Raw genomic sequence first — 20769 nt, forward strand, 5'->3', positions numbered from 1 at the left:
ATTGTTCTGCATACTCTTAATACAACAGAAAAAATGCATTTCAACTGTATACTGATCTATCTTTTATTGCAGTCTCAAAATATCCTGTTTGGACACATTATGCTCTCTACCAAGCTCTCTAGAGATGGCTCTAATGCTGGGAAGAAGAGGATGACCGGAAAAAATGGTCTCAGTTACAGTGGTAAGAGATCTACAGTTAGAAGATCTGAAATACCGTATTTTTCAGAGTATAAGACGCACCTACCTTTTTTGGTGAAGAAAAGAAGAAAAAGAAATCTCCCTCTGACTCTGAGCAATTTTGCCTCATTGCAGCAAACAGCCTGCTTTACTTTCATTTTCATTTTCAGCATAGCTTGATTAGCACAAGAGGAAAAAAAAAATCTGCTCCAGCAATTTACCTCTTTGCAGCAAGCAGCAGAGCCCTGCGCAAAACAGCTGAGAGTCAGGAGGCCGATCCAATCAACTTGTGCTAATTAGACTGTGCTGAAGCTGAAAGGAGCTGTTTTTTCTTGTTGTTTGCTTGCAAGGAGGTAACAGCTGCGAGGCAGAGGCCAAAGGGTAGGGGACAGTGGATGGGCGGGGCTACATTCAGTGTATAAGACGCACCTAAATTTTCACCCCATTTGGGGGGGGGGAAGGTGCGTCTTATACCTATTAAGACAGAAGATTTGATAGAAATTTCTAATAACCCAGCTAATGCATCTCTCTCTTTACTACAGTTATGAAAAATGCTGTATTTAATTTGGAATAACTGATTAATTTTCCATGGTACTGAAATATTTGAATGTCTTTTACATGTACACTTATTTCTTATAGTAATAGTGCAGCACTTTAAGGACTGCAGCCAGGACAGGATCACTAGAAAGTGGGAAAAGGTATCAATATGCTCCAAGGATGCTCAAGTAAACCAACATTTGTGGGATGGGGAAGAGGAGATGAAGAATCAATCATATGTGATCTGGCTATACTTAGTTGTCTCCAAAAGCCATTAAATTGTGGGAGTTAATCAGAAAACATTAAGAGAAATGACAATGTTGAGGATTTAAGTTATCTTTCTTAGGCTCTCTTAGTTATAACAAAGCTTAATATGGCAGCCATCATGGCTGGCAGGCTTGTCTCCCATTCTACCCTCCTACAGCATAGGTGGAGACTAAGAAAACCTCATAGTAAGCTTTCTTGGAAGCAGAGTGACTCCAAGAAACCATGTCTACCACCTTCACTAAGAAAAAGAAACAAGTCTGGGGGCTCCATATTTCTACATGTTTTGTTACCCAAACTTGGTGACCACACCCTGATTTCCTCATCCTTTGTTAAACATATAAATAGCATTTACATAAAGAGACACACCAGCCCTACACAACACACCGTCACTGATGAATTTACCATATTGTCACCTCTATTGGCAGGGGTAGCAATAGAAAAATACGTTTGAGCAACTTTGGCCATGAGAGAATTCTGAAGGCTTACCCGCTTCTTTATACTCCTTCTTCGACATACGACTATAATGGAGTCTGCCCATTATGGTTGTATTTCAACCAATTTTACAATCTTTTCTGTGTGGTCATTAAGCAAATGCGGTGATCATTAAGTGAACCAATGGTTCCCTATGAGTATGGTTTTGACGAAAATCAGACGAAAGTGCTGGTTTTCGGCAAAACCTTCATAAAACATGATCGCATATATCCAGGATACTGCAAATGACCATAAAGGCAGCTGTGCTGCCAAGTACCCAAAGTTCAGTCACATGACCATGGAGGAAACCTGGTCATCAGTACTTCAATCCCCTTTTTGGGATCATAACTTAACCAGTCGCTACATGGCTGATCATAAGTCAAGGATTACCTTAATGAAGACAACAGGAGTTGGCACCATTAGTAAGTTTACTCCTTGCCCTGAAGAAAATTCTCTTGATGCTATTGTGTATATTGACTTAAGTGCTTATTTATTCATGTTGCAAATGTATACAACTGCCCATTGGAACAAATAAGTCTAGCCTTATTGATAATGATATGTTGTTTTTTTAAAAAAAGTTTCACATTCTTCTCTATCTGCACAAGAAACTTACTTTGAGACCAGGACTGCAGCTGCATCACGAGACTTATCACTTACAACAAGGTATGACTAAAAGTAAGAAGAGATTTGAATTGCAACTTATTATATTAAAACTGATCATACAAAGTAAATTATATAAACAAATTTCACTTAATGTGTTTCTGTGTGTGTGTGTGTGTGTGTGTGTGTGTGTGGGTGGGTGGGTGTGGGTGTGGGTGTGTGCGTGCAAATCAGGATGGATGAAAAGTTGAAATTTGAGAAGGATAATTTTAAAAAATACATTTCTATATAGAATGTTAAGCTAGCATATAAATATACTGCCAAAAAGTCTGCAAAATTCAAAGATATGGAGGATAGGCACTTGTAAACAAAGCTGTCTTCAAAAATCCTTTAGGAACAGTTTATTTTAATTGCCCACTGCATTTTCTTTTTCAACATTTATATGCATAGAATCAGAAAATGCATATTTCTAAACACAATGTTTGTTTTAAACTCTGCAACATACTACAGTGTTAGTAAAGGATCATGAATTAGAAAATAAAGTATGCAACATCAAAACAAAGACACAGTGGCTTTTAAAAGGACACTTACCTTCGTTATCAAAACTGATTCTATGAGATTCCCCTCCCCCCATCAATTAGTATACAATAAGCTTCAATGATTATTATGATAATTTGTATAACAAGATGCATAGAGGTACCCGGATTAAGCAGAAAAAAAACTATATTTAAGTTACAATCACTTTTTTCAAGTGAAAGAAACCATTCTATAAATCATGATTTTATGCAACTACACCTACTTTTGCTACTGCCAGAATTCGATCCATTGTTGATACACGAGGGCATCCTCCTACGGAAGAGATATTTCCATCTAGCCGTACCAAATCAAATGGGATCAAACATGTTACGGATAACCACAACAGGAGCATGTAACGAGTCTCCCAGGTCTAATAAAAGAATCAGAGTAAAATACATAGTGAATGTTCTCAGAAAACGTCCAGTATACAGTGTAAAAGCTATTTCTACTTGCAAAATTGAGATAGATAATCTAGAAAATACATTAAGACAAATATGAAAAAAAAGATGGCATATTTGGTTCTATTAGGATATGAGTTATGTTGAACCCAAAGTCAATATAAACATAAACACTAGAGTTTTGGAAAGATACTTTGAATGCAAAACATTTCAATCTCAAAGTGGATTCTGATATCTGAAATACTCCTAGCACTTGGACTAGCTTGATTCAAACTTGAAAAAAAAAACTGTTTAAAGCTCAAAACATTTTGCATTTGACATATTTTGTTTATCTCTCGCAAAGATCCATTAGTAGATAGATTCTGAAACAGTTTTGCCAATCTGTTAACTTTTATCAAGTTAAAAGTTAATAGCTGGTAATTTTCAAACTGCAACTCAGAAACAAAAAATAATTGTGACAATGTATGCTTCCAAACAGAATGATCAGCATTCATCAAAGTTAATCTAGCTAACATGTTACCTAGTAACAAGTATTGAATCCAAATTTAGTTTTTTGGGGGGGGGGGGTGTAGATTGTGTCTCATCATCCTAATATTGTATTTGCCTTCTGGTAAGGTTGCACCATCAGAAAGGCATCATAATATGCAAACAGAATAGGCTTTTATTCAAGCAATATAAATGAAGGCAAAGATATACTGATACATTAATTACACTAATACAAATCTAACAATAGTTCTAGACAAAAGGTGCAAAGAAAGTACATGACAGGTACAAAGATAAGTGCATAATAAATTTTAAAGATCAATACATAGCAAGGACAAAATATTCTTTAAAATCTCTATATGCTTACAAGCATACAAAATGTCAAAATTCAGCCATTTAAATGGCTGGGAGATGAAGACAAGAAATTCTAACAGAGACTAACACCACAACTGAAAATACCTCTCCCTTCTACAAAATGGGTGGCTACATAAAGCAGTTCATTCATTATAATATCTGTAGTAATACTGACAGTAATACCAAGGCTTGGGAAATGTTTCAGGAGCCTGCTTTCAGTGCGGACAGTAACAGCTATAATGGAATGATAGCATACCTCATATTCTTTTGGATTCTGAGTTACAAGCATATCTAGAACAGGCTGTACATCTGCTACTTCATGAGGAAACAATCGCAAGAAGGTTTTATATCCTCGTACCTAGGTGAACAAAAGCATTTGCAGTTTAATGATTCATCTCCCTTTATGGAAATGTAAAAATAAATTCAAATGTTTAATTAATATCTGACATCGTACCAGCTCTCAAGCTCAAGGGAGCTTTCAAGTTATGCATTTGCAAGACAATAGGCAAACAGTTAATGTTTATGTAATCAACACAATGATAAAAGTCACAAAGTATCAATAATAATAGTAAAAATATAAAATGATTACAGTTAAATTGTATATATGTAAGGATCTAATAAAAGAGAGAGAGAGTTTTTAGGCTCTGTGGAGTTTATTTAACTACTACTAATTTTTCAATTGCAAACTATGAAAGAGCAATTCTATAAAGCCTAGTCCTTTATGGATATATCCTCTCCATAAACCACTGCAAAAGTACAGACTCTCAGTGTTCCAAACCATTCATTTGACAATAACTATTTTATGAATGATTGTTCCTCTTTTATCTAATTTGAGAGTATAGCAGTAAAGCCATATTACTATTATATTAAAATTTAATTTTACCTTTGAAATAATGTAGAGAAACTGAAAGGCTAGATGAATTAGAGGAGGAGGAGATGCTTCATGTCGGATAATATCTAGCAATGAATTCAACATCCACTCTAGAGAAAATATAAGGAAATGGGTGAGGTGATAAGAGAAAAGTTACTTGGCTTTTTTGTCTCCCGCTAAACAAGCTCATAAATAAGTATCAAAATGCATTACCTAATTTGTTTCATGGAAAACACATGTTGCTGTTACTATCTGACACAGTGGCTTTCTTCAGATATATGAAATGTTGTCACAAAGTAGAGGGAGAGATTGGATTTATTCCCTACTGCCCAAAGGGAAGAACCAGAGCCAAGGTTGAAGGGAACAGATATCCACCGAAACCTTCTAGCTGTATGAATGGTGAGCTTGCGGAATAACCTGCCACATAAAGTAGTGAAGGTTTTTTGTTTTGTTTTGTTTTGTTTTGTTTTTTGGCTAAGGGTCTTCAGAGAAAGGCCAATGTCTGTCATCTGCCAGAGATGCTCTAGTGGTTCCTGTACTGAGCAGGGGGTTGAACTAACCGAGTACTAAGGACCATTCCAGTTTTGTGATTCTATCACACTTCAACTATAGTCTTGATCATCATTTGTTTAAAGCAAAATGTTGTTTATGGTACATTTTAATTCATCAATGCTGATCTGAAAGACCAAATGCAGTACAATAAAAATGATAAGAGAATGCAATGGTCTGGCTACCAGATTGTGTCAGACCAAGGAAAACAGGCAAAGGAAGATAAATGTGGTATCACAATGTTCCACTATCCTATTTCAGCCCTAATACTGTAATCTTAATATTGGATAATGGTACGCTGATCATGGAGAAAATCTATGTAGTCACTGAGAGTTGGAAATGACTTCATGGCACATAATCAGCAAATACAATATTAGGATGATGACACACAATCTGTTGACAGACATCTCTAGATCTGAATTTGGTTTTTCCAGATGCTGACTAAATTCTCCTGATCAGATTATGATTAATTCTTGCCTGATCTGAGTTTATTTGTCAGGAAAGTATCCGTAAGATAGAAATAAATGTTCTACGCACACTTTTAACAGAAAGAGTAGAGTTGGCCTACAACACAAATGGGGCACATGCTTGGCAAGAAGCACTTGCCATCTCTCTGTGAAAATTCAAAAGATGCCCATCTTTTGACCCCCAGACATGCATTGCTTATTTTTCGATATAAACTTGCCTTACAAAGTAACAAGAGAATTGTACCATGCTTTCAACAAAATAATCACAATTTCTACATGGGGGGAGGGGGAGAGAGAAAGAGAAAGAGATTTTTCACATTGGAAACAAAAGGTCCCCCCCAAAGCCTCTGGGATGAGTTCATTTTCTAGATGGATATTTACTGAAAAATTAAACTGTTCTTTCCTATTCTCATTCTTGTCTTGATCTCTATTAATGATATGAAACTGGAGGTGGATCAATTTCTTTAAGTAAAGCTGCTTTCAGAGACACATGTATTCTAGACAGAAGAGTCCCAAACACTGGATTAGAAAGAATTGTCTACCACACACTCTTAAGAAGAAGAAAAAAATCAGTATCATCCATGCTAATAAAAAAATGAGATTTTATCAGACATTTACAGAATCTCAATATTTACCTAAATGAAGATCCAAAAGATGAGGCTGTTCCTGGTATTTATCCATTATAACTGAAAACAAACAAAAAAACCATACCCAGTTATCAAGCAATTTTCTAACATGAAAATGACACATTGATGCTTTGGCATTAAGAAAAGTCTTCCCTAAGATTTTGAACTAAGTAAGCCTGCTGTGATTTTTTAAAGCAGGGTCTCCAACTCCTAGAATTCTGGAATTCTGTTTGGAATTTGTCAAGACATACTGCCTGCCTCTTGGTATTCAGTGAAACTGAAAACACTGACCGGATACACGCTGCATAAGAATAGAGAAATTCACCTCTACAGGAAGTAATACACAGGGCCATAATATAACATCTGTATTTCTTTATTCTGAAAACTTCAGGGAAATTAAGATTGAATATACTATTGCAGCAACTACTGTAATATGACAAATCATCACTAGGTGGCAATCCAAGATAAATTTAAAAAATGACTAACTACTGAATAAGCAAGCTAAACAAAATATGCTTTTAACTATCATATATATTTGGGTTAAGGCACCAGGTTAGAAAGTGGGAGACCATGAGTTCTAGTCCCATCTTAGCTATGAAAGCCAGCTGGGTGACATTGGACCAGTCACTCTCTTTCAGTCCAACTCACTTTACAGGGTTGTTGTTGTGGAGGAAAGGAGGAAGGTGTGTTGGATACGTTTGCTGTCTTTAGTTATTTGTAAAAATAATAAAGGTGGGGAAAGAAAGAAAGAAAGAAAGAAAGAAAGAAAGAAAGAAAGAAAGAAAGAAAGAAAGAAAGAAAGAAAGTCATTTATATGGCTACCCAACTTGTGAACTGCAACTCTAGGCGGCTAATACAGGATTAAAAACAAAAATTTATTTTTTATTTTTTATTTTATTTTGAATTTGTATACCGCCCTTCTCCCTGAGGACTCAGGGCGGTGAACAGCCAAGTAAAAACATCAAGTACAAATATTAAAATACAGTTAAAATATACATATATAAATTTGGCCCCATTAATTAAAAACAATAAACAAAACACTTAAAAACACTTAAAAAAATTAGGCCAGCCCGGCTTGCTGGAAAAGGAAGGTTTTAAGGGCACGGCGGAAGGCACCGAGGTCTTGGATTCTCCTTATCTCTGGAGGCAATTGATTCCAGAGGGTAGGTGCCCCCACAGAGAAGGCCCTCCCCCTGGGGGTCACCAGCCTGCACTGTTTGGCTGATGGCACCCCGAGGAGGCCCTCTCTGTGGGAGCGCACGGGTCGATGGGAGATTGTCGGTGGCAGCAGGCGGTCTCGATAATAAATAAATAAAACAAACAGCATAAAATCAACATAGAACAATATAACTCAAGCCTTAAAATAGCAAAAAGTTAGTGAAGTCTACAACACTGGGTTATTCTTAAATCATATTTATCACCTGCAGGAATATAACGACCAGGATACAAATCTTCATTCTAATTAAGTTAGTGATGTATTAGATTGACTTTTTAAACATGATTTACTAAAACATTTACAGGTAGATTGAAAATGGGATTGACAAATCTATCGCAAAGCAACATGATCATAAAGTGAAACATCATGTGTCAGTGCCTGACTTATGACATCAGTTCCGGCTGCAGTCATTAAGTGAATATCCCATGGACATTTAGTACAGCATTACATGACTGTGACTTCCACCTTCCTGCCAATTTTCCCACTAACTTGGCCTATCAGAAGCTGGCTTCTGATGTAAATGGTGAACAAATGACCATGGGACGCTGCAACCGTACAAAATGTGCACTGATTGCTAAGGTCCCAAATTGCTATCACATGATTGTAGGAAAGCTAAAATAGAATAAGTTCAAGGACCAGTTATAAATCTTCTTTTTCAGCACTGTCATAACTTTGAACAGTTGCTAAATGAACATTTGTTAGACTACTTGTATTACAGTATTAGTAAGATTTACTATCATACCATAAAAAGATTATGAAGGAACAAAGTTAGCATAAAAGCAAAGGCTAAGATCTTCATTATTGTTCTGTTAATGGAATAAATTTTATAGAGCAGGGCTTTACTACTTTCCCAATTTCTCTACAGCCCCTCACTCAATGTCTCTCAAATATTTGTTCGAATGGGATCAAACAATTTTCAGAATAATTTAGGATATTATGGGACTACATATTTAATAAACTAGGATCTTAAATGTTACCTTTATTATTAAAACTTTTGGCAGTCCATCAATTTTTAAGCAGCCCCATCAGCTATTAAATGCAATAGTTTAAGAATACTTTTGCAAATAATTACCTAGCAGACACCAAAAGGTGTCTTCTATATAAAGGAAAATAAGAAACTTTAAAGCTAAGCCCATGGAGGTTTACTGTAAAAAAAAATACTGGTGGATTCATTTCTATATAAATGAAACATAAACTTTAATCTAAAGAAAGAAAATGCAAGAAACTTTCAGCACCAAAACCTTTTCTGGAAATAAATCTCATAAATGCAAAATAGCATACAAGAAAACAATAATAATCTTATAGCTATCAGAAATCTTCTGCAATACTTCTTTGTATGAAACATTAAAATAATTCACTCTTTAAAAACAAATATGTCTGCTATTAATAAAAAAGAAGCAATAATAACAATAGTATAGGTAGGAAGTCATTTTACATTCTCTCTCTCTCTCTCTCTCTCTCTCTCCATCCATCCATCCATCCATCTCATTGATTCTGGGCAGTGTACAAATAGACATAAAAACAAAAAAGCTATATATAAACATTATTGTAAAACAGTTACAAACAAGAATAAAATAATTAAAATTAAAAAGATGAGGAAGAGGTTTCAGAACAGTGTGCTCCTCTGTGAATCCCAACCAAGTCATTACCCTTCCTAATGAGAATTTAAGAGTTCATTTTAGTAGAAAAAGTTACCAGGCTGAGACTAAAAGAATTTTATATTCACATTTAAGTTCTACTTTACTGATGAACTGGAAAAATATTTAGGATTGCAGTCCTATTGAGTTAGTAAATAAAGGGAGATGAATAGTCTTAACTGGTTACTTTTACAGTATACTACTTGCCAAACAATGGAAATAACATTTCCAATGATTTATACAAACACACACACATATTTCTAATAAAGATCCTGACCAAGATTGATTTTCATGTTTTGAAATTTTATTTTAAAATATTATCTCTTACCTCTAAATTTTTCAAGAACTTTTTCTCGCCGTATCAGGTCTTTATATACCAATCTAAGATTATTAATCAACTCCTTCGTTTCTTGACTCTCTGTAAAACTTTCAAGTATGTTTCCTTTCGCGATGACATCAGGCTCCAAGCATTTGTTGTCCTCTTGATCGCACCCATCATTGTTTATCTCATTTAAAACCATCTCCTTTATAATGAATTATTTTCTAGCAAAATAAAACCCTATTAAAATTAAAGTTAGAGTTAGAACCATTAATTTGTTTCAATAATAAAAATCCATAACAGAAGTGCAGGTAATCCTTATTATCACAATTGGAAGTGGACCTTCTGTTATAAAGGAAGACGGTTGGTAAGTGAGTTGTGCCCAATTTTACCTTTTTTGCCACAGTCATTAACTGAATCAATGTGGTTAAGTGAATCACAAAGTCATTAAACAAATCCATTTTCCCCCATTAGACCTCACTCCATTTCAGTGATATCTAAGACTTTTTGATCTGAACTGGACTACGACTATTCTATCTTCAAAATAGACAATTAACAGTAACATACAAAGAAAAGTTAAAATATGTGACAATTTCCCTCCCTTCTCTTTTCCTAAATTTCCATATTACGGAGCTACAAGACTACTATCTGCAATATCTAGTTATCACTGGTTTTGTGCATAAATAAATTTCGGAGAAGCTTTAACTATGAGGAAGTTTGCAAAGGGTCCAGCTTTAATCCATAAAGTAGATTTAGAAAAGGGTCATAATAAAACAGAAGATTAAGAACATCCACAGCAAATAATTGGAGCTTTAATGATGTATGAGACCTTTTTCTTGGTTTTCCTATATTTACATAATAATGGATACTGACATAATTAAGATCCGTTGAAATTCACAGATAGTAAATATCTTTTATAAATAAGAGCATTTTGGGGGGGAAATGGAATGTCCCCAAAAAGAAATGGAAATCAGATAAATTACAATGCCTCATCTATTAAATTGGATAAAATGTTAAATTACAGTAAGTTTATTTAAAAGGAAAGATGACTGAGATTGAAGCAATGGGCCATGGATATATTGTAACAGGATCAGAAACAGGGCGGATTTGATTTAAATCGAGTTGATTTAAATCACAATTTAAATCATGATTTAAATCACTAGTAAAAAGGATTAATTTAAATCAACTCGATTTAAATTTTTAAATAATTTTTAAAGAGCAACTGTCATCTCTGCTACTCCTTTGACCCACTGTTGACTCACCGATAGTCCCAGTGTTGCAGAATATACAGCCTCATGCTACATAACTAAGCTCCATTTCATGCTGAATAAACTAAATTATTTATGTATCTTAAATAGAAAACTATCTTACGATAGATTTTTACCCCAAAAGTTTTTTATTAAAATAAATTCGATAAAAATCAAAAAAATCTGATTTAAATAAAAAAAATCTGATTTTTTTTTATTTTTTTAAAAAAATCATTGATTTTTATCCACCCTGATCAGAAAGCTATTGATACTGTTTATTTATTTGTTGTACTGTGTCAAATGATCCCCAGTGGCTCTGCAATTTAAAAGCACAATAAGATACAACTAATGCAAATTGTATCTAGGTACACCAATATATCAATGGCATTTTAGTTATGTCATTTATGTATGAGAGATGGGCTATATTCTTGCAGACATATAGATATAGATATAGATATAGATATAGATATAGATATAGATATAGATATAGATATAGATATAGATATAGATATAGATATAGATATAGATATAGATATAGATTGGTTTACGTAGGTAGAACCTGGCTAAAGAAAAATACACATAAAACCTAGAAAGAAAAATAGATATAGTTATAGATATAGATAAAAAGAGGCCGCACAATATGAATAGACTAGAAGACGCCTCTAGGTTATCAAGTATTTGGAAACCTGCACTGAGGGAAACTCGAATTTTAACATCAGAGGATAGGCAGAGATCCCAACAGGCAACCAGTGGTGTTGTAATGCATACAAGAACCCTTTCCTCTTTGCAGTTGATAGCTAGCAATAGGGAGAGAGAGAGAACCAAGCCAGAAGATATGCTAAGATCTCAACAGGCAACCAGTGGTGCTGTGATGCCTACTAGAATTCTTACCTCTTTGCAGTTGACAGTTGGTAATAGGGAGCCAGACCGTTAACACGCATTCAGGCTGCAGCTAGTATAATGAAGCATGACCCACAGCTTCTAAACTGATAATAAAGGCCCGAAGATGACAAGGTAGAGAGCTTGTCGAAACGTTACCTAACCTTTAAAGTGTTGGTTAGGATTTCAGCCAGAGTTTTTGAAAGACCTTAAAAAGGGTTTTGTTTGGGAATTTAGAGGATTCTGAGCTGGGATCTTAGCCAGGATTTTAAACATTTTAACTAACAAACTTATAATGACGCATGAAAACACCAGAGATTTTAACTTTTTACATAGATATAGATATAGATATAGATATAGATATAGATAGATATAGATATAGATATAGATATAGATATAGATATAGATATAGATATAGATATAGATATAGATATAGATATAGATATAGATATAGATAAATTTATCTAGCCTTCCATTTCACAATAATAACTCTGGATGACTTACAAAATATAAAAACAATAACCTAATATAAAATGTAAACCACAATCAAGAAGTGTTGACAAATTTGAAATCAAATTTAGTAATTTATCTTGGGTAACATAAGTGCCTTAACTTTCAATTGTATTTTTGAGAATATACGTCTTAATTAAAAATTTATCACTCTATGTATTTTTTCTACATGGTAGTACAGATAGTCCTCAACTTACTAGATTGCTTAGTCACTGTTCAAAGTTACAATGATACTGAAAAAAGTGACTTATGACCATTTTTCACACTTATGACCATTGCAGCATTCCCACGGTCACATGATTTACATTTGGATGCTTGACAACTGACTCACATTTATGACGGTTGCAGTATCCCGGGGTCATGTGATCACCTTTTGCAACTTTCTGAGAAGCAAAGTTGCTGGGGAAACAAGATTCAGTTGACAGCCATGTTACTAATGTAACAACTGCAGTGATTCACTTAACAAATGTAGCAAGAAGTGTCATAAAATGGGGCAAAACTCACTTAATAAGTTTCTCACTTAGCAACATAAATTTTGTGTGGTCGTAAGTTGAGGACTCCCTGTATGCCAAATTTCCTTATTTCTCATTTTAATAAATAAATGAACAAATATTACACTAATGGACTTTAATTATATAGTCTATACTTCTTCAGCCCCAAGCTACATTCTGTACAATGAGCTTTATTAAAGTACTACCTCTAGAATAAAAAGATGTTACCGGTCAATTGTTATCACAAAGGCTAAATGCAATGTGTGGGCTGAGGCTGCCCACATATATAGACACATGAACACTGGTTGTGTGTGTGTGTGTGTGTGTGTGTGTGCGTGTGTGTGTATAGAAATATATATCTCCACATATATATATAATCTTTTCACTTGGTGTCTTTGGGTCAGTCATTCACTTTCGGTTCCCATACAAGTTTGTTGTGGGGAAATAGGAGAGGGAAGGAGCACTATGTAACATCACCTTCAGCTACTGTAGGCAAGGGCGGGATATAAATCTAATAAATAAATCTTCAGAAAGTTCATTGAACAAGAAATATTACCAAATTCATCTAATCTGTTTCTTTGGCCCCTTGATTTTTCTTTCACAATCCATTCCACATTTTATTTATAATAACTCATATTTAGGTTGCTGCCTCAGTTTGAATAGGGTCCAATCTAGTCAATACTTATTTGCAGCATAGCGATTTCCATGAGCCTAAGTGAGCGCCGATTCTTTCCTATGGCTATGCTTGCCTGGCTTTTTCAGCATCACCCTTTGAAAATCTGCCTAAAAAAAATCCTAGCTGTTTTGTTATTATTTGCTAGCTGGAATCCCTATAAAGCCCGAAGGATGCATCTTCCTTCAACCCTCAATCTGCAGAAATCGGATGGCTCTGGGGGGAAAAAACCTTTTTTTTTTCTCTGCAAATAAAATACAGTCATGGAAAAATCTTGAGCTATAGTCATTACAGCAAAGCCTGCAGCTTTTAAATGCCACCCAACGGACCGAACAATCTTTCTTTCCTTCTTTCATGCAGATGTTTTTGGGTGTTACCATTTACTGCGGAAGCACCAATATTCAAGGGTAAAAACTGAAGCCCTCTGACCACTCTTAGACCCGCTCCCCTGACTTTTAATTTCTCGCCAGGCCTTGGCGAGATGTATTTCTTAAGATTTTAATGTATTTCTTAAGTAAGAGGCTGTGGAATAAAGACGGGTTGAGAGACAAGCAGTGAATTCCCCGCCTTGGAGACACCCAGCATCCTTCTACCCTGGGCGGACCGGACCACATCTCCTCCTTTTTTTAGGACAAAGCTCCGAGCCTCTCATTGACCCAATCTCCCTCCAGCCGGCCCGATTTCCCAACTGCGCCTCTCGTAGAGGCCGGACGATCCCTTGTAAACGGGCCCTCATTTCGCCCCGCCGAAGCTTTCATTACCTTAACAACCAAAGAGGCTCGTCGTGGAGCCAGGCCTCCGCTCTACGGCTCCCCGCGTGGGTCAAAAAAAGCCTAGAAACGTCAGGATTCTGCCTTCAGGAGGAAGGAGAGGGGAGGAGCCTAACGAAGGGGAGGGGGCGGAAAGAAAGGAATTTGGCAGGGGTTGGCGATGAGCGCGGAGGATGTCTTCTCCAGAGTTTGGAGGGTCTCACGTTTCTGCCCGGTTTTCTCTTAATCCCGAAAATAGCAAAACTACTGCTTGCCACGCGTCGGGCCGGGCGCTACACCAACTTCTCATCAAGTGCATTTTATAGAAAAGGTACAGACTCCGCGCCAGTAAAGGTTAAAGGATGGAGACGGCGTGTCTCAAACCCATCACTAAGCAAATCCGAACAAGAAACGGCGGAGAATAGTTAATCCCTTTCTTCGAAGGAGAAAATTCAGGATGATGCACTCATGGCTGTATTTTTGTCTTTTAGAAAGGATGTTATATTGCTTTGTCTATTATTGAATCTGCCTAGGGAGTGGGATGGGACGGGAAACGAAAGGATCTAAAATTAGAAAAATAATAATAATTCCCTTCTCACACACCCATGTTATACTAAGACTACTTATAAATTGGCCGGTCCCCAATCATGAGTGAATTTATGTACAGAATAAAAACATACTTTATTCAATTAAAGAACAGTCTAGCAATAATAAAATAGACTATTATGGGTGGCCATAATAGATTGAATTAATTTTTACCCTGTTTCCCCCAAATAAGACATCCCCTGATAATAAACCCAATCGGGCTTTTGAGCGCATAACAATAAGGCCAAGCACCTATTTCAAGATTCAAAAAAATATAAGACAAGGTCTTATTTTCAGGGAAACACGGTAACAATAAGGAAAGCAAGTATAATCCAGTTCTAAAAGATCAAGCACCCTATTCTATATAACTGCATTAGAATCATAGTACTGATAGAAGACAATATTTGTAGCTCAGGACTGAACTACAGGTTTGAATGAAATATCTGTAAGAAAACCCCCAAGCTCGGAGAGCACCAAGGCCCCCATAGAATTATAGTATCTGTATTTGAACATTTGAATGTGAAGCATATACATTAATCAATCAATCGGAATAGAGCTGGAAGGGATCTTGGAGGTCTTCTAGTCCAGTTCCCTGCTCAAGCAGGAGATCCTATACCATTTCAGACAAGTAACTGTCCAGTCTTTTCAGTGACGAAGCACCTACAACTTCTGAAGGAAAGCTATTCCACTGGTTAATAATCATCAGTGTTAGGAACTTAATACCAGATTGCTTCTCTCCTTGATTACTTTCCATCCATTGTTTCTTGTCCTGCCCTCTGTTGCTTTGAAAAATAAGTTGCCCCCCCTCCTCTTCGTGACAGCCCCTCAAATACTGGAATACTGTTTTCATGTCCCCCGTAGTCCTTCTTTTCTTTAGACCAGTGATGGTGAACCTTTTTGGCAGCGAATGCCCAAACCGGAACACATGTGCATGCATGTGCGTGTGCACGCGCCGGAGTGCCAGAAACCCTGAAGACCAGCTGGCCAGTGCGCACATGCCTGTTTTTTGGCCGGGGGGGGGGGGGAACGGGACATTTTCAGGCCAAAAACAGTCTGAAAAACGACCCAGAAAACAGCCCGAAAAATGGCCTGGTTTTTGGCCGCTTTTGGCTGTTTTTCAGCCATTTTCCAGTCCGTTTTCCGGCACTCTGGTGCCCACAAACACCAGCTGACCAGCGTGCCGGAAACCCAAAGAGCAACTGGCGATGGGGTATGTGCCCACAGAGAGGGCTCTGCATGCCACCTCTGGCACCTGTGCCATAGGTTCGCCATCATGGCTCTAGACTGCAAACCCAAATCCTGCAACCATTCTTCATATGTTTTAGTCTCCAGGCCTTTAATATGGATATCATTAGAAGTAGTCCTCAACTACAATTGAGCCCAAAATTTCTGTTGCTAATTAATTAAGACAGTTGTTAAATGAATAGTGTCCCATTTTATGATCTTTTTTGCCATGTGATCATTAAGTGAATCTGGCTTCCCACATTGGCTTTGCTTGTCAGAAGCTTTCTAAGAAGGTTGCAAATGATAAGCCCAGGTTGCCAGGACACTGCAACCATCATAAATATACATGTCAATTGCCAAGCACCCACAGTTTGATCACATGACTGTGGGAATGCTGAAAGGGTCATATGTGCAAAAACTGGTCATGTCAGGTTTTCAGTGCCGTTGTAACTTTGAACAACCATCAAATGAATGGTTGTTAATTGAGAACTATCTGTAGTGAAATGAAGGTATGAATTTAAATGTTCAGAGGTATTTTTATCTAAAGTGTTCCTTTAAAAATATAAAATGAATATTAATCAAAGATGGAGCCCAGTGGAGTTCCATACTGAACTTACACTTCTTTACCAGACAGATGTTAACACCAAAACCAAGGCCATTTTCTGTTTGGATGAAAAAAAAATGCCTAATATCTCAACCAACGCTATGTCTGTTCACATGTACTAGAAATCTACAAACCTAAAGGCTAGGTTTGTAAATTATAGTTGTTACTCATGAGATCCAAATATATCCCGCAAAGTTTTCAGGGGAAACTTCTGAATCTTATTGAAGGCAGTATAGTGGGACATCTGATTTAGCCTGACAATATTTAAATAATTATGACTTGAAATCTTAAGTTTTCTTAAAATTTCTATTTTAAGAAAATTTCTGTTTCTATTGTGTTTTACACTGTTTATTTATTTTAGGTTTTATATGACATTTGTTATATTTGATATTGCTTAATACCAAATATAACATGTCATATAAAAATTTAAAATATTAAACAGTATAAACAAAATAGAATAAAACAAAATAAAGGACGGTAAAAGAGAGAAAAAAGACAATAATATTATCATTAGGACATCTTTTTTTTATTGAAAAGTTTTAAGATGTTTTACAAACAAATTCCCCCCCTCCGACTTCCCAGAGCAAAATACAGGGTATTGCATTTAACAAACATAATCTAACATAAGCAAACTAACTATAAACTCTTAACTTCCCCTTACTCTTTAACTCCGCCATAGGTACTAAAATATCAAAGTAAAAAAGAAAAATCATCTAAATAATTCATTCATAAGCTATTTGCAACTTTTTAGTTCCATATTTGTTTTGTATATAGTCAATCCATCTTCTCCATTCCAGTACATATCTTTCATTCGAACGGTCCTTCAAATATGCAGAAATTTTAGCCATCTCCGCCAAATTAGCTACTTTTAATGTCCATTCTTCAATAGTAGGTATTTCTTCCTTCTTCCAATATTGCGCCACCAAAAGTCTGGCTGCCGTTATTAAATTCAAAATCAGATTAGTCTCTATAACTGTACATCCTTCAATTATACCCAATAAAAACAACTGTGGAATAAATTTTATCTTCCTTTTAAGAATATTTTGTATAATCCATCATATCTTAATCCAAAATGCCTTAATTTTCTTACATGTCCACCATACATGAAAATACGTTGCATCATCACATTTACATCTCCAACATGTAGGTTGTAAACTCGGGTACATACAGGCTAGCTTTTGGGAATCTAAATGCCATCTATAAAACATTTTGTAGAAATTTTCTCTTAGATTTTGGGCTTGAGTAAACTTCACATTTCTAACCCATATTTTCTCCCATACATCCATAGGTATTGATTCCCCAAAGTTTTGTGCCCATTTTATCATACAATCCTTCACTAACTCAGTTTCTGAATCTATTTCTATCAGTGCATTATACAACCTTTTAATATGCATTGGACTTTGATCTCTGATTTGTTTTATTAAGTTTTCTTCATTTTGCAAAATACCAATTTTCTGATCTTCTTTCCACCTAGTATACAATTGCCCATACTGAAACCAGGTTTGAATTTTCCTTTCTTCCTTTAATACCTCTAAATATTTTAATTGCAATATACCTCTTTTCAGAATAAGAAGCTCTTTATAAGTAGTCACATCTTGTTTCTGCTCCACACTTATATTCTCTATCATATGTCTAGGTATTGTCCAAACAGGTAATTTATTATTTAATTTATATTGATACTTTTTCCATACCCGTAATAATGCATTTCTTAATATATGACTTTTAAAATTCTTATCCACCTTTTTATCTTATAGTAAATATGCATGCCATCCATATAACAAATCATACCCTTCAATATTCAATATTCTCTCTTCTGTTGAATTAATCCAATCACTAATTGCTGAGAGCACAGCTGCCTTATAATACAATCTTAAATTAGGCATTTTGAGACCTCCTCTTTACGTATATCTTGCATTATTTTTCGTTTTATCCTTCGTCTCTTTCCTGCCCACCCAAAATTAGTAATACCCTTCTGCCATTCGTGCAAATTTCCATCTTTTTTCAGTATTGGTATCATTTGAAAAAGAAATAAAAATTTTGCCAAAATATTCATCTTTACTGCAGCTATCCTTCCCAGCAATGATAATTGCAATTTTTTCCAACTTTCCATCTCTTTCTGGATTTTTTGCCACAGTACTTCATAATTACACTTATATAATTTCACATTTGATGTTGTAATATAAACCCCTAAATATTTAATCTTCTTAACTGATTCAAATCCTGTTATTCTTTCAATTTCTTATTTTTGACTTGTAACCATATTTTTAATTATTATCTTCGTTTTCTCTGCATTAATTTTAAATCCAGACACTTGTCCATATTGGTTAATTATATCCGTTAAACCTATAACCGAATTTATTGGTTGGGTCAAAGTCACAACCAGGTCGTCTGCGAATGCTCGTACCCTGTAATCCTCATTCCTAATTTTAATTCCCCTTATTTTATCTGAACCACGTATTTTATTCAACAAAAATTCCAGAGTCAAAATAAACAATAATGGAGATAAAGGACATCATTGTCTTGTTCCCTTTTCTATATTGAAAGTTTCCGTTAAACTACCACTAATTATTACTTGTGCTGTTTGTTGCTGATATATTGCCTTAATAGATTGTATAAAATCGTTAGGACATCTTGTGGTTTCCTATGGAAATCATTGTAGATAGAAACTTAACAAATCTAAAGGTAATGGTAGAATTCTAAACTACTAAACTACTGGTAGCAAATGCACCGCCTCCCATAAAAAGATATTGTGGGGAGGAGGTTGCAAGGGAGTACAATATACATATATGTAAACTAGTATAGAAAAGGCAGTGGGAAAAATAAATGTGATAAATTCTTAGGTTCATTCTGACCACAAGGGCATCATCTCTCACTGAGGGTACAACAAAATAATCAGTGGTGGGATTTTTCTTTGATCTAGCATGACCACATTTAAATAATTGTTGAAGCTTAAAATCTTGTTTGCCAAGATTTCTTAAGATATAACACGGCTTTGAAGATTTCGTTTTTATTTATCCTAGATATTTCTGTGGAATAGAAAGATAAGTGAATTGCTTTAAGTTCACATCATAGTGATTTGATCTGTGACAAATTGCTTATAAAGCTTGATAAGTACTTCCAAATTTCCATTTTAGGAATGTTAATCACTAGGAGCTTCACATTAAGGTTACCAGAGTTTGCGAGATGTAAACAGGATGTTTCAAGGGAAATTAAAAGGAAATTCTGTATAATTGCTGTTGATCCCAGGAAGGAAGACCCCAATGAAAGAGGGGTGCTGGGAAGTGATAGGATTTCATCTAAAGTGTATCAGGGAGGAAAATTTAAACTTCCCCTTTCTATTCATTGTCACCTAAACAAAAAATCATACTCCACTGTCATCTCTTTTAATTAAAAAAAAAAAACCTGTCTAATTATCATTTTAGCCTTATCACTGATTTGGTCATAAGGGTTCAATCTAGGTTGATGTTGGAAATTTATAGTCTTATTCTGGAAGAGAGAATAGGTCTTTTTTCCTTTTCACTCCCCTTCAACCTTTTACTACAGCACCCGAAGTTTAGGAACAACTGATGTAAAATAAACCTCTTTCTGAACACCCCCCTCCCCCCAAAATAACTGCATTTCCAAGTAAAAATATACTTATATTTACAAGCAGGCATTAATCATACAACACATTTATCTCTGAGTGATTTACAGAAACTGTATATTGCCATTTAATCTTCATTTCATGACTCAGCTACTCCTCTACAATTCAAGCCTTCAAAATGTAATGTAGAACAACTATATTACTGATTAATACAAGGCAAAACCATGATTAGCTATAAATTTTAAGAGAAAAGAGCAGTTTCTTGTTTGTGTCCTATTCCCCTTGAGATTAATAAGAGAACAAAATGTAGTCATAGACCCACCGAACCAGAGCTGTCATTGAGACCATCAAATCCCAATTTCCTATTCAATGAGAGAGGGCAGAAGATTCTGTGTTTTCCCACTTTTTCTTCTTTAAATATTCCTATATATTTTATGGAGGTCATATTCAATCCTATTTACTAAGCTGTTAAAATGAAAGTGAAAGAAATATCTAGCCTGTAGGCTCCAAATAAGCTGAGTTTTTTTTATTTGGAGTCTCCACTCTCAGAAAGGGCGTTCAGGTAAGACAACGCCCCTTCCCTCCACCTTACTTGCCTTGCAATTAAGTTTGAACAAGGATCAAGTATCCCAAATGTGGAGAAACTCCAATTTTATTATCACGCTATTAAGAACTG

The 20769-nt window shown here is 35.5% G+C and overlaps 1 protein-coding gene across 1 annotated transcript in view; it reads right to left on the minus strand.

The window, feature by feature from the left end:
* Positions 1-9750, minus strand: part of TBCD (tubulin folding cofactor D) — a 148634-nt gene extending 138884 nt beyond the window's left edge. The window contains exons 1-6 of the mRNA XM_070937478.1: positions 9558-9750; positions 6386-6436; positions 4747-4844; positions 4120-4221; positions 2852-2998; positions 2066-2121 (exon numbers count right to left, since the gene is read on the minus strand). Of these exons, the coding sequence (XP_070793579.1) occupies positions 2066-2121; positions 2852-2998; positions 4120-4221; positions 4747-4844; positions 6386-6436; positions 9558-9750 (647 nt within the window). The remainder of the gene's footprint in view (positions 1-2065; positions 2122-2851; positions 2999-4119; positions 4222-4746; positions 4845-6385; positions 6437-9557) is intronic.
* Between the last annotated feature and the right edge of the window lie 11019 nt (positions 9751-20769).

The sequence above is a fragment of the Pituophis catenifer genome, unplaced genomic scaffold, assembly GCF_029215685.1.
Source record: "Pituophis catenifer annectens isolate HBS135680 unplaced genomic scaffold, rPitCat1.0.hap2 SCAF_2, whole genome shotgun sequence".
Taxonomy (NCBI): domain Eukaryota; kingdom Metazoa; phylum Chordata; class Lepidosauria; order Squamata; family Colubridae; genus Pituophis; species Pituophis catenifer.